Source organism: Python bivittatus, unplaced genomic scaffold (genome assembly GCF_059951505.1).
Source record: "Python bivittatus isolate LINGU-HERP-01145 unplaced genomic scaffold, Pbiv_v1 ctg000200_np1212, whole genome shotgun sequence".
NCBI lineage: Eukaryota > Metazoa > Chordata > Lepidosauria > Squamata > Pythonidae > Python > Python bivittatus.
In genome coordinates this window covers 17,315,547-17,329,426 of record NW_028277040.1, presented here as the reverse complement: position 1 = coordinate 17,329,426, position 13,880 = coordinate 17,315,547, and the positions used below count along the sequence as shown (strand labels likewise).

Here is a 13,880-nt window from a genome sequence, read left to right as displayed (position 1 = left end):
TGTTTCTTGAGTTGCTTTTCGTTCGCTTCATTTTTTTTGCATTAGTCATTTTAATTTTAATAAAAGGAATGCAATTACCTTCCAGGGCAAAAGTATCAAGTTAAATTGAACAAATTTGGTGTGTAAGTCTACTGAAAAAAATTACTTAAAATTTTTGCCTTTTATAATTCAGTAACTCCCCCCCCCCTCCCCAAAGGGTGGTGTTGAAAAATTTTCCTCTCCTTAGGGGGGCGGTAGCTTCAAAAAGGTTGAGAATCACTGATTTAGAGGGTTGCAAACTTGGGATAAGTGTAGTTTGTGGAAGCATCTGTTGAATCCAAAGGTTTTGTTGGAAGGATGAAATGCGCATCATAATATCATGATATTAAATCAAAAATGTATTTGCGGTCTAAGATATCATGATTCAAGTTTTGTCTTTTACATATATGTGCATGATGCCACAACACATCATGTTGTAGAGTTTGGGTTCTAATATTGCAATGCACATTTCATCATTTGACCACCTGCCTCCTCCTCCCCCAGTAGATGCACATGGTGGTGTTTGCATGCCCTTGCAGGATCAGATGTGCAGGATCAGATTGTAGGGGAGGCTTTCAAAGCAGAAGTGCCAAGCCTTGAAGACAGTGCAGGCCTTTGTATTAATGAGCAGGTTCAGAGGTTCAACCCTTTTACTGACCTGTCTGTCAGAATGGCTTTAGACATAGGATTTTATTTATATTCAGAATTAATTAGATAACTCCTCTTCAGGATATTTCCTGAATCTCTTCAAATGTGATGTCATAAGATAACTGGCTGTTATGAACACGGCTGATGCATTAATTAAATGTATCCGAGCTATTTGAAGGCCCTAAAATTTGTGTCTTTGTGGAAGAGAGACGCAGGGGGGCTGGAAACAAATGCTTAGGGTCATGGCTATGCTGGTCTTTGGTGGGGAGTATGCTATCAGTGTTCAGTCTGTTGGGGGCTCCCATGCTATTCTTGAAGCATATATTTTAATTCTTGTGTCTAATTAGGCCTGCCATATGTCAGTATAGCTCATAGCACTTAGAATGACTAGTATCTTGAGCCCTCCAACATGTCTCTACCCCCCTTATATTTGTTAGATATAACAAATCATCAGTAGCAGCTGAATAGGAAGACTATTGCCTTATTGTTCACCTAAGACTGTGTTTGTCTTGACCCAGAATATAATATTCAGAGACAAGACCAACAGGAGCTGAAGGTAATATATGGCTCCATGTTTCCTCCTGTTCTGAAACAGACATTACTGCAAATTAATTAATGTGCAGTAATAGACATTGCTGAAAATTTATTTATTTATTCATTAATTCAATCATTCATTCATTTATTTATTTATATTTCAAATTTAATCACTGCCTATCTCACTCAGTGAGCGACTCTGAGCATACTGAAATATCCCCATTGTGTTTCCTTGGATAAAGCTCAAAAAGTTTTTATTTCAATAGTATTTATTCTGTTTGTTTTAAATAGTGATAACAAGGACACAATGCTTTAGCTTTGTATTTTGAAAATATGCTTGTTTCCTAAAAGGAAGTCCTTTGATTTTGGATTTTCTATTTTAAAAAGCTAGTACTAAGTCAGACTGTATTGTGTGAAAAGAGTAACTGGGCAGTTTTATCACCAAAAACATCTTAGAACTGAGGAAGTGTCTGAAAACGGAGTAGCTGTGAAATAAGGAGGCCAGCTGCCTTAAAGCGATGAGGACTTTGGAGTCTGCTTAATCAATCTGGCAACTCTTAATAGCAGAGTTTTAAAAGCATGTCTTTCTTTTTGGTTTTATATCAGAAAAGTCATATTTTTCAGTTATTTTTCTTGGCTTCATCTCATGTGATTTTTCTTCTTATATTTCTAAACTATCTTCTTGGAATGCTTCTAACAGTGTTGAGACATTGCTCATATTCAGCAGGTATAGATAACTGAATGACCTGCATATTTTTTACTACAGTTCCCATAGCCCAACCAGTATGGCAAATGGACAAGAACAGTGGGGGTTGTGCTACAAAATATTTGGGCAGGGACACCAAGATTCCTACTCCTGCCTTATTAACATTAAGCATGCCGACAGGTTGTTGTGTATGATAGAGGACTCTTGAATAGGCAGGGTCTCCAGTCTCACATAGAAAGTGCGTGTGGATGGTTGCTTATGAATAAGTGTTCTGCATAGGGTTTCTTTCCATAGGTGCCGCCCTCTGGATGTGTTCCATAATATGTCAGTGTGAAAAGCTAAATATGGGAGTTTGGCTTCCCAAGAATCTGGAAGGTACGGGTTGAATAAATCAGACATAGGTAGTGTAGCAAGAGTAAACATGATCCTACACATACATTCATTTAAAGACTTTGAGGAATTATGTGATTGCCAGCAACAATCCCTTTTTACTGGAATTCAGAATTAAGTCAAAACCCACCATTCTAGCCCAGTGTTTCTCAGTCTTAGCAACTTTAAGGTGAGTGGATTTCAACTCCCAGAAGTTAGTTAAAGTCCACTCATCTTAAAGTTGCTAAGATTGAGAAACACTGCTCTAGCCTGTGGAACTGACAGTGGTACATTCTGTTGTTCTGGTATGTGTTTCATACTATAGTTTAATCATTCTGGCTTAGTAGCAGGATGTATAAAGGCAACTAAATGGGAATAACTCCAATTCAATCTTGCAAATAAGCCCATCAAGCCTGCCAGGGGCTTCCAAGGGAGATAGGGAGAGCTGCTGTTCTATTCTGGGCAAACAAGAGTGCCAGGTACACCCAGCTCTTCATAGTCTGTACATCCATGTGCATAGAGATTCACACATTCAACTGCATGCAGCTCCTGACTGGCTGTAGAGATCTGGTCAGTGCTTAATCTTACTTTTAGGGAAAGGCAAATATCAGTTTGTTCTGGGAACCCAAAGAACCTTTTAAAAGGCTTATCTAGAAATAGCAAATATAATGGATTCCAATGTTATTCCACCTTGACAATAACATTGTATTAGATCACATTTCGGAACACAGTTCTAACTCAAGAACCATTGGGGTTCACTAGTCTACAATGTAATCACAAAACAAACAAACTGGATGAAGATTTCTGAGGATAGGACTTTATGGAAGGGCTCCAATATATCCCCATATATAGTATGGCTATTTTCCTCAGAAGAAGATTATTAATAAAATATCAGTGCTGCAAATGTGCATCAAGCATATATTAACTTCTGTGTCAACATGAAGCTAAACTGAAGTAAAATTAATTCCTCAAGTCAGGCTGAACTCCTGCTATCTCATAAACTTTTGCAGTCCTTTGGAATGTACGGGACCTTATAAGAGGGGGAAGAGACAACAGAAAGAAGTATTCCAATATTCTTGCTGAGATAGCCATTAAAAATGGATTTTTTAACATAGTTGATCTACATTTTCCCTATCATATTTTAAGTATTGCTAGGGATTCAGTGGACCCTTGTTATCTTTTTTGTTTTTGTTTTGGTGCCTTCAAGTTAGTGTTGAGTCCTGGTGACTAACTGGATAAATCACTGCAGTTTTGTTGGCAAGATTTCAGAAGCAGCTAACCCTTGCCTCTTTCCTAGGGCTGAGAGAGAGGGACTGGCCCAAGGTCACCCAGCTGGCTTCGTGCCTGAGGCAGGACTAGAACTCACAATCTCCCGCTGTCTAGCCTGGTGCCTTCACCTCTACACCAAACTGGCTCTCCTGTTATCTTAGATGGGTGATATTTCACTGTTTTCATTCATTTCAGAAGATCTGATCCTAGATAGCATAGGAAGCTAGAAGATTTTTTTTTAAATGAAGATAAATTCCAGATGAAGTATCACATATTGAGAAATATGTGGCAAAAGTTTTATGAATATTTATATAGCTGCTGGGGAACCATAGGAATCCCATTATCACAGGAAAAGGCTTAATGCATAGTTATTCAAATCCAGCAATATGGAAGTCAATTGAAGCTGATAAATTGTGGATAATAAAAATAGTGACTGCTGGATTTCTTCTCCAAAGCTATTCTTCTTTGTCATTGTGTTTGTAGGTTTGACCTGATGTAAATATTGCATACTACTGTGTAGGATACCACTGAAAACAGATGGCCCTGTGGCAGGGTCAGATTATTAAGGTCACAAGTGATATCAAAGAGAAGCCACACTTCTTAAAGTTGCTGAGGTTGAGAAACACTGTTCTAAAGAGCTGCCTGGGTGTTTGTTGTAATAAAAGAATCAATCCTTACGTAGTCACCTTGATAATCCCAAAACTGCAGCTGACCTAGAATGCAGCAGGGTGGCCCCCCATGCTCTTGTAGTGAAATAGCTTCCCTATTTCAACAGTCGCTTTCCAGGCCCAATTCAAGTTGTTTACAGTGGCTGTTAAAACCTTCAGTGGTTGAGGCCCAGACTATCAAGAGGAAGGCCTCCTCTGTCCAGATGTCCCCATCATCTCAGATCATCAAGGGGACACATTTTACAGGTCCCACCATCAGTGCTTCTGATGTCATCAGCAAGTTCAGCCAATGTTTAGTCATGCTGTCAAGAATAAAAGTCAAAACACCTTAAAACCACTGTCTTCCTATTGGGCTATATGCATTTATACAAATAACCATGCTATTTGTTCTACAGGAGATAGCCAAAGCAGTTAGAACATTCACTTTTAGGAGTTCTTTAACTCTATGGATCTAAAAAAACTTTTGGTCTCAAAAAATATTGGCACGTGTTTATACTTGAAAAAACAAAAACATCTTATTCTTGATAGCACGAGTATGTGCCATTTTTTGAGATCATGTCTTTTTTAGATTCAAGGAGGTTGAATAAGCAGTGTTTAGATACACTTGAATGTGTCTGTGGTGTAACAATTATATAATGATACAGTTTTTATATCTTCATAATTTAAAAAGCACGTGAGTGTTCTAATCTCCTATAACAGTATAACAAACATTGTAATGTTTAATGTACGTTTTCATATTTCTCTTTCATAGTGCCCTTGAAAAAAGGTATATAGCCAAAATGTGTGAGGTTTGCTTAATGAAGTCTTTTTTTTTACTGACATTAGGAACTCTTTTTCCTTCCCTTTTTTGCTCCTTAAAACATTTGAAAGCCAGAGTAATAATCACTCATATTAAAATGTCTTGAAATTCCCCAGATTGAAATTGGTATTTTAGAATTAAAAACTCTAGAGTTTCAAGTTTATGTTAATTAATACCTCTAGATTAAATACAACTGTGGAAAGGTTTTGTCCTTGTAGTTTGTCTACACATTTTGAGTGTAACCTTCTCTGTAATTAAAAGTGCTATTTATAGTTCCTTGTGTTATTAGATTTCAGAAAGCTTTTAAAAAGTGAAGACATGTTTCCTATGTCTATAATGCTGAGAGGGCAAATAACAAGGAAATGTACCTAAAAGCCAATGAAATCCAACAGATTCTGTGCTTTATTTAAGACACTGCTTGAATTACTTAAATTTCATTTAGATCCCTTCTACTTTATTTTAAAGTTTCAGAGGTGAACTAGTACATTTCAGTGCCTGGGAAAGGGTTCTGAAGATAAAAATTAAGGACAATAAAAATATTTAAAATAAAAATGGTAGCATCATAATGATCAAGAAGGAGCACAGTTTTCAAAGCAGAGGAATCCAGGATCTTGGGAAAGGAGGTACTGAGGCAAGTGGAACTTTAAAAGGAGAAATAAAAACAATAGAGGGAGATGAGTGAATCAATATATGAATCAATATTTACTCTTAAAGTGACCAAACTCCAGGCAAAGGGGTAAATGAATAGCGCAATCATAGATAAATGGGACCACAGCCAACATCTTATGCTCCTGGCAGCTTGTGTTAGCTAGGTGTGTGTGTGCATTCATGGTATTTACTTGTTCGTTTGTTTATTGGAAGGAGGAAAAATACGACTTTTCAGCCTAGAAGTTCTGTGCATTCATGGCTCCTTGGATTCAGGCCCATCTACAGAATATGATAGCTTTGGATCATCTGATCCAGAATATTTGTATTTGGAAACTGCATTTTATAATTATTCTACTCAATTTTAAAGTTAATTGGATGTTTGCATATGGAACAAGTTTGCTTTAATAGTCTAGACAGCTTCTATCAGTTGCCTTGTTGTAGACATCAAAAAAAAAGGGGGGAGGACATTTGTTTTTTCTCCTTAAACAAAAGCTTCCCTGTCTAGTTTCTTTTTGTTGTTTGGGGGGAGTTGCTCAATAACTGCTTATTTAATAATTAATGTAGAATTGCCTTTTTGCTGTTTAACAAAGGAGCTGCTTTGTACTATACTTCCCCCCTCCTCCCCTTCAGCAAGGCAGCTTACATCTCTGCATGGTCTCCCAGAGTCCATAGAACTTCCTAAAGGGGCATGCAGACCGAAACCTGCAATACTTCCCAGTGTAAGACTTTGTGTTTTGAGTTTGTAATCATTGGATGATGAATCTGCCATATTCTGAAACAGTAAAAAGAACATGGTGTCAACTAAAAATGAAAGCAGTCTGGGGTAGCTTTGATTTTTTAGAAATCTTACTTAGGTTTGATGGTGTTGAGCACTGAGAGAGAAAGGTAGATAGGTTTTTTTTAGGAGGCAGAATAGAAACTTTATCTTTGATATCTCATGGGGCAGATGCTATTTTCTGCAATACCCTCTCAAGACAATATATTTTTCTCATTTCCTCTCTTCCTTCTGCCTTTTTAAACATAGCCCCTGAAAAAGAGATTTGTGAAATGCACAAGCTAGCTATCATGGTTTTCTGAGTTTCAGTCAGCTTTACAGCCTCTCTCCCCCAGCTAACAGCTCTGTGTTTGTTTGCCTGAAAGTTTCCCAGAAGGAAACCTCATGGGATAGTGGTGCTGATGATTTTTTTTTTTTTTTGCTCTGCTTCATTGTTCTTAAAAAAAATCCTTTTATCCTAAGTTACTGATGTCATAGGCTTTTCACATTTTATTGTTCCTGTGTATTCTAACTTCAGCATTATCACTCCAGGAAGTCTGAAAAAGATATACCAATGATAAACAGCAATAATTGACTCCTTTGGCTTGCCAAGTTTATTGTATTTGGAATTGTTAATCAGCTAAATAACCAGTTATGCAAGATATAAATGTCATGCATATTCACTAGAATGCTTATTGTCTATAAGCATAAGTTTAAAAGTGCATCAATTTTCTTCTGCAGATTCAAAGCACAGAGGGAGAGATTCCACATGCTCCTAACACAAGCCAACTGGCTTTAATCAAAACAAAAAAAGGTGAGTAGATTTTTTTTCCTTGTTCCTCCTGAAACATCCTGACCACTGGATGTCGATCCAAGTACTTTAAGCTTTTTAAGTAGTGGCCCACCCATAAGCTCCTAGTCTGCCCTTCAATTAGATTTCAAATCATAGTGTCTTCTTGTGAAATGGCATCCTAAATGACAGAGGATGGATCAAACTTGTAGCCTTAATTAAGGGTTTGGCTTTTCTGACTCCTCCATCAGTTATAGGGTGGAGAAATTGAAGTGGTGCAATATATTTATATGAGCGAATGATGCCCTGTCATTTAAAATTACCATTTTGAACCTTAAAATAACATACTCAAAACCAAAATCTGCATGGCACATATAAAGAACATTTTTACTGTTCTCCAAGTGCTGACGATACAAAAGGTTTGTGTGTTCAGCCATTCAGATAATGTGACAGAGCAGCCCTATAGAACATAAGCATTAAGTCTCCACTGCGTTCAGTGGGGCTTCCTCCATAGTAAGACTGTTCTAGGACTGTACCTTCTATTTCCAAATTAGAACATACGGTGACTGATTATGAGGATGCTCACGGAGTTTTTATCTTTGTTGGGTGTCCATGTTAGTTGCATCCCTCTGCTTTTCAGCACAGGAGAATGAAGCAAATGCTGTCCTCTCCCTCTTTCTTTGCCAGTATGTGGTTCGTTCTGTAATGGCATGGAAAGAAAGCACTCCAGAAGAACCACCATGGTCTAGAGAGTATGTACTTGGTGCGTGAAAAGAAAGGTCCTGTGCTTGGAGTAATAAATGGTCTAGACTACAGTAGCAAAGAGAATACCTGCATTCTTTGATCAGTGGAGATCATATTTTTCTTTGAACATAGAATGAAATGTAGCTCTAATTTCGCTTCAGAATGTGACTGCCATTAGCAGGTTGAAAAAACACCAGTAAGTATATGTATGCCCTGGCTCAGGAGCTTAGATACCTGTATATCTAACTGTATACACTTAGTTTAGTTACAGGTGTCTTTAACAATCAGTTAGCTTACTACCAGACTAAATCTGTCAGTTTCAGTTCTTCAGGCTTGATTTAAACCTTGTGTGAAAACCCTTGGCATTTCTCTGGATGGTAATCTCATTCAATCTTTTGGTTATCCATCGATCTGTTTCCACTGCTTATTTTGTAAGTCTATTCACAACAGATGTATTATTTCTATCTGTTGGCTTATGACTTGCCTACAAAGCTACTATTTTGATTTTGTTTTCTTTTTCTTTCTTAAACTGGTAATATATTTTTGATAGGTTTGTTCATTCAAAGATCAGACTGTAGCTGCTATCAACAACTTATTTAATAGGGTGCAGTAAAATGTATACTATCTCATTGGTTTGTTTCTTTGTTTAAAAAAGCCTTAGGCATAAAGGTAAAAATGTTAGCATTTTATGTTAAATTCACAGAATTTGTAATTCTATTTCCTTGTATTAATAGCAGGCTTTTTAATTTGCATTGTCCATTTTATGAATTGTGTTTCCTGTTTTATTTTTGTTCTTAATGTAAGCTTTCATCATAATCAGCTTAACTTAATAACACATTATTCAGGGGGAAAAAGCTCAATTCTCCAGTACAGTTAATATGATGTTCTTTTTAGATAATGAATTTTAATTAGTGGAAAACAAGTTTGTCTTTTGTGTGTTCAGCATTGGTATTTGTTATTACATAACCCAAGTAGAGGTATGTTTTTCTTGCAGGGTTTGCTTTTTTGAAGGGCAGGACTGGAACAAAAAGTTTTATTTGCTAGATGCTATAACATGAAGTGAAATGAAATGTTCAGTATGCACAGTCTTCACTAGCTAAAGAAATTTTGGTTCAGGAAATTGTTGCTATTTTTATGCACAGATGGCCTGATGGGTATATCTTATACAGGCCATGAAGTTTGATCTACTGGCATTTGCCAAAATTCAAATACACATTTAAAAATAAATCTCTAACTGTGCAAGGGAAAAAAAATTAACGTCCAAATGTCTTGAAAATTTAGAATAGAAAAATGCCTGTGGGATTCTGCTTTATACTGAACAGGTTTATTTGATCATCAGGGATTTAGTATCTTCTGTTCTGGCTAGTGGCAGTCCTTAAAGGTTTGGTTTCTTAAGATCCTTTTTATCTAGAAGAGCCCTGGATCAAAGCTGACCTTATTCCTGTATGCATAGTACAGCTCATTAAGATAGAACAACAGGTGTATACCCTGAAATTCAGGAATAATTAAAACTAGCATTTTGTTTGAGCTAAATTAAAAGCCATGATATTGATCATTATTTTTTTCTCACTTCCCTCTAAAAAGCTGAATATGTAGAATCTTTTCTGCATTTTATTTTTGCAGTAGCCGCTTATATTTTACCCAACATACTCCTGAGCCCTTCATTTATTAACAGAACTTTAACTTGGATATTCCCAGTCTAACACCTTTTCTGTTCCATTGTTGGCCCTGTTGAATAGTAAACATACATGCAGTGATTTTTCACATATTCCAGTCTTCAGGTTCTCCTATTTCTTGTAAGTTACAGGAACAAAAATATTGCATAGCATATTGATTGACATCCCATTATTATTTCCAGACTAGGGTTAGACAGAGGGGAGAGATAAATTCCAGTATTAGGGAATACATCCTGTATATGAATAGACATTTGCCCAACAAGATACATGTGATGTTAAAAGTTCTAGCAAGTGAGAATCTGGGCAGTAATGGTCCAGGTTTTTACTTAGGACTCAGTTTCTTTATGCAAACTAGTTCTAATAAGGTAGCTACGACCAAAAAAAAAATGATGCTTATAGGCTTGTCCCAAATTAGCCTCCCCCACCCCCCACTGTCTTCCCACTGTAGGGAGTACAAACTGGTTTCTAAGCAAGTGCAGATAAGAACAGCCTTGCCCAACCAAATGTTTTCTACATATGTTGCATTAGAGCGCTCCTCCTCCACAGCAGTTTGATAATTGGCTAAATTGACAGGAGAGAGATCTGGGAAACTGAAGGCTAGTCATCCCAATTGTTTGGAGCAAATTGGTGGAACAGAATTTCAAAATTCTGAAGCAAAATCAGCATTGATTCTGCAAAAACAACTGTCTAGTTATTGAGTGAGTCAACAGCCATGCAATTACAGGTGACCCCATTGACCCTGTATGCTTTTCAAAGCATTTTCAATTTTCAAAAAGCCTTTGACAGAGCTCCTTATCAAAGATTCTTATGTAAACTTAACAGCCGTGTCCTTTTATAGGTTGCTAACTGGTCACAAAATGTAAAATGAAGAATAGGAATACACGGTCAGTTTTATCAATTGAGGGGTAAGAAATGGAATACTTCAAGGATCTGTACTGGGACAGGTGCTTTTTAACCTACTCACCTTGACATGGGTAAGCAGCGAACTGGCCAAATTTGCAGATGATTCCAAACTATTCAGGGTGATGAAAGCCAAAAGTAAAGAATTATAAAATGATCTGTTTAAACTAGGTGAACAGTCAACGAAGTACCAAACACAGTTCAATTTAAATAAGGGTAAATTAATGCACATTGAACGAAAAGCACAGGTGCAGAATAATCTTCTATAACTAAACAGGAAAAAGTTATTTGGGCCATAGTGGATAGCTCAATAAAAATGTGCACACACTCAGTGTGCCGCAGCTGTAAAAAAAGGCAAATTTCATGCTACAAATAATTAGGAAAGGGGTTGAGAATAAACACTGTAATGCCCTTAGAACATGTATAGCGTATCTACATCTGGATTACTTTGTACAGTTCTGGTTTTCATGTTTGAAAAACAATATAAGAGAGTTGGAAAAAGTGCAGAAGAGGGAAGCCAAAATGATCAAGGGACTTGATCATGGTTAGAATATTTGGGACAGTTTAGCTTAGAGTCATGGGGATTATTTGTATTATTTATTATTATAATTATTCAGATATATAAAATCATGCATGGAGTGGGAAAGGAGATGAGTTTCTCCCTCTTTCAAAAGACTAAAACTGGGGCTATCCAGGGAAACTGATTGGAAGGAAATTTAAAACAGACAGAAGAAAATACGTCTTGCAACTCATAATTAATCTGTGGAGTTCATTGTCACAGGATGTGGTAATGGCCATTATTCTGGATGGTTTAAAAGGGGATGGGGTAAATTCATGGAAGACTTAATTAAGGGCTAATAGTCTTGAACATTCAGTGTTACTTGGGGATTCACAACAGTCTGCCTCCAGGTACCATTTGCAGAGGAGCAGTGGCTGGAGAAGGGTAAGTCCGTATTCTACTTCTTGTGAAGCAGGTCTCAGAAAGAAACAAAAAGATGGGTGTTGGCCCGATCTGGCAGAGCTGTTCTTTCATTCTTATAACTGTGATAAGGAAGATTGCCATCCAATACACCCAAAGAGAGCAGATTAGACAAAGCCGTATTACTGAGCAGGATGCATTGAACATAGTGGGACATTTCAAAGAACTTCATAGGATGTTTTCTGGGGTGGACACCTTCACATCATAGCATATTCATTAGAATTACAAGGGTAGGCTTTAGCACAGAGTGGAATGAGATTGATTATTGATTCCCTCCACTTACATTTGCTTAATTATTTCAGTTATTGAAAAGATATGCACATCTGTTTAGCGCATTCTGTTTGTGTGTGTGTATGCCTACACATGCAAGTATGCATACACTAATGCGGTTGTTTCATCTGTGGAATGCTGCTTATTCAACAGAGTGTGTCCACTAGTGGAACAGGGGAGGCAACTTTCATGAAATTCCCCCCACCCCACTTCCTAAGCCCTAAACATCTGCTATTCTGGATAAAATCGCCTCTTCAGCTCTCCCTTTTTGCTGCCAGTAGTAAATTCCATTCGTGGGATGCTGCCAATGGCGGAAAGAAAGGCTAGATTCAGCCCGTTGTATCAGGAGCTCTTCAAACCTTAAAGTCACAGTTAGGAGCCTTTACGGGCTTATATTATGTGAAGAACGGCTACAATTCTGGCAGCTCTTTGGTGTAGATGATCCATGACGATTGTTTCTGGAGCAATATTTGTGGGTCGATATCTTGGCTGTGACAATGCAGTACTCTATGTTTGGACATTCTCCTTCTGAGCACCCTTCTTGTTTATGATGGAATTCCAAGCATATTATCTCTGCAACGTGAAAATCCATTGGTAGCTCATTAACAAGAAAGAGAGACAGAAAGACATAGACACAGATACACATACATGCAAGCTGAGGTTCAAAAGCAACAAAGTGCCTTGCTGTGTTTTATTTATTTTGATTACAAGAGTGCCATCTGTGTTATATTTTAAAACCACACAAAATAAGGCCAACATTCTTCTAATAGGAGGGAGGACAAATTTGGAAGTCTTCCCCCAAAACTAACTGCTGTTCATCTCTGAGCTATGTGTTTGTGTAAATAATCAGATTATTTACACTTAGAAGCGACATATTAATAACTTCTGAGGATGTGTTTTCAATACATAAAAACTGTCTGTAATTCACTCTTATCTATTCTAGAAGACTGTAGAGCATTTTCAATTCTCCTTCATTTGTTTGGATTTTTTTAAAAAAATGTTTTTGGTCTCAAGGATGTAAAACTATTTAACTTCCTGATAATTCAGAAACGTCCACAACCTGCTTATCATCCCATTCCTTATAAACTGTGCAGTTTTTAAAAGCAATTTAGTCCAGGAGCACAAAAAGCAGGGCTGGATTTGAGTCACTAAATTTACTCTAGCCATACATTTTAAATGTGTCTATGCTGTGAGTCCCTTGTTGAAAATCGCCATTCTGTGGCTTCTTTTGTATACTTTGGACCTGCTGGAATGTTTTAAAGTCTGCCCCACACAGAACATAGGCTGTTTTCCCAAATGCTGTTGCTCTACCACCATCAGCTGGAAGGGCTGTGGGTGAGGCTCCAGCATGCAGCATGCTGAGCAAAGCTTGGGTTGGCTTGAAGGGGATATATGTCCTGCCCAGTTTCTAAGCTTAGCCTGCTTCGGTCCCAGCTGAACAATTGCCTCTGTGTCTTCTTTGGTTGGGGCTCTGTACAGGGCAAGAGGTGTGTCATTTTTGTTTACCCTCAGGAAAGCATGTGGCTTGAATCTCTGTTTTTTTTAAAAGAAAAACACCTATTAATTCAAAATAGGATTCTCCTGCCTTTTAAAGTAAAAAATACTCAATATGCTTTTCAAAAATACTTAAAAGGAACTTTAAGATACAATATCTTATTTATTTATGTATTTATTTATGTATTTATTTATTTATTTATTTATTCATTCAGATACAGTATTTATACATATTCTGTACATGGATACAGTATTCCTTTAAAGATACAATATGCCAGTAAAATAAAGATTAAAAATAACAATTAAAAACTAAAAACAGTCTGCACAGTTAATATTTATTTATTTAGTAAATTTATAAGCCTCCCATCTCATATACCAGACCAGGTGGCTCACAATTAAAACAGAATAAAAAACAAAAAACAACCAGAATTAAAAACAACAAAAATGACATAAAAATAGCAGCTGAGAACACTTATAAATACTCAAACTGAAACAGGCTCACCCATGCTATCAGGACTCCAGGCTCAATGGCAAAGCCAGGTTTTTAGTGCCTTGCGAAAGGTCAGCAGGGTCAGGGCAAGTCTAATTTCTGAGGTGGGGAGATAATGTTCCAT

The 13,880-nt window shown here is 37.1% G+C and overlaps 1 protein-coding gene across 8 annotated transcripts in view; it reads left to right on the top strand.

Annotated features, from left to right (window-relative positions):
• Positions 1–13,880, top strand: part of ITPRID2 (ITPR interacting domain containing 2) — a 72,855-nt gene that overhangs the window by 38,372 nt on the left and 20,603 nt on the right. For all 8 annotated transcript variants that reach the window (XR_015795202.1, XR_015795203.1, XR_015795205.1 and 5 more), the window contains one exon: positions 7,155–7,227. Coding sequence is in view for 4 of the 8 variants with exons in the window: in XM_025163091.2 (XP_025018859.1) it covers positions 7,155–7,227 (73 nt within the window). In the remaining 4 variants the exon portion in view is untranslated. The remainder of the gene's footprint in view (positions 1–7,154; positions 7,228–13,880) is intronic.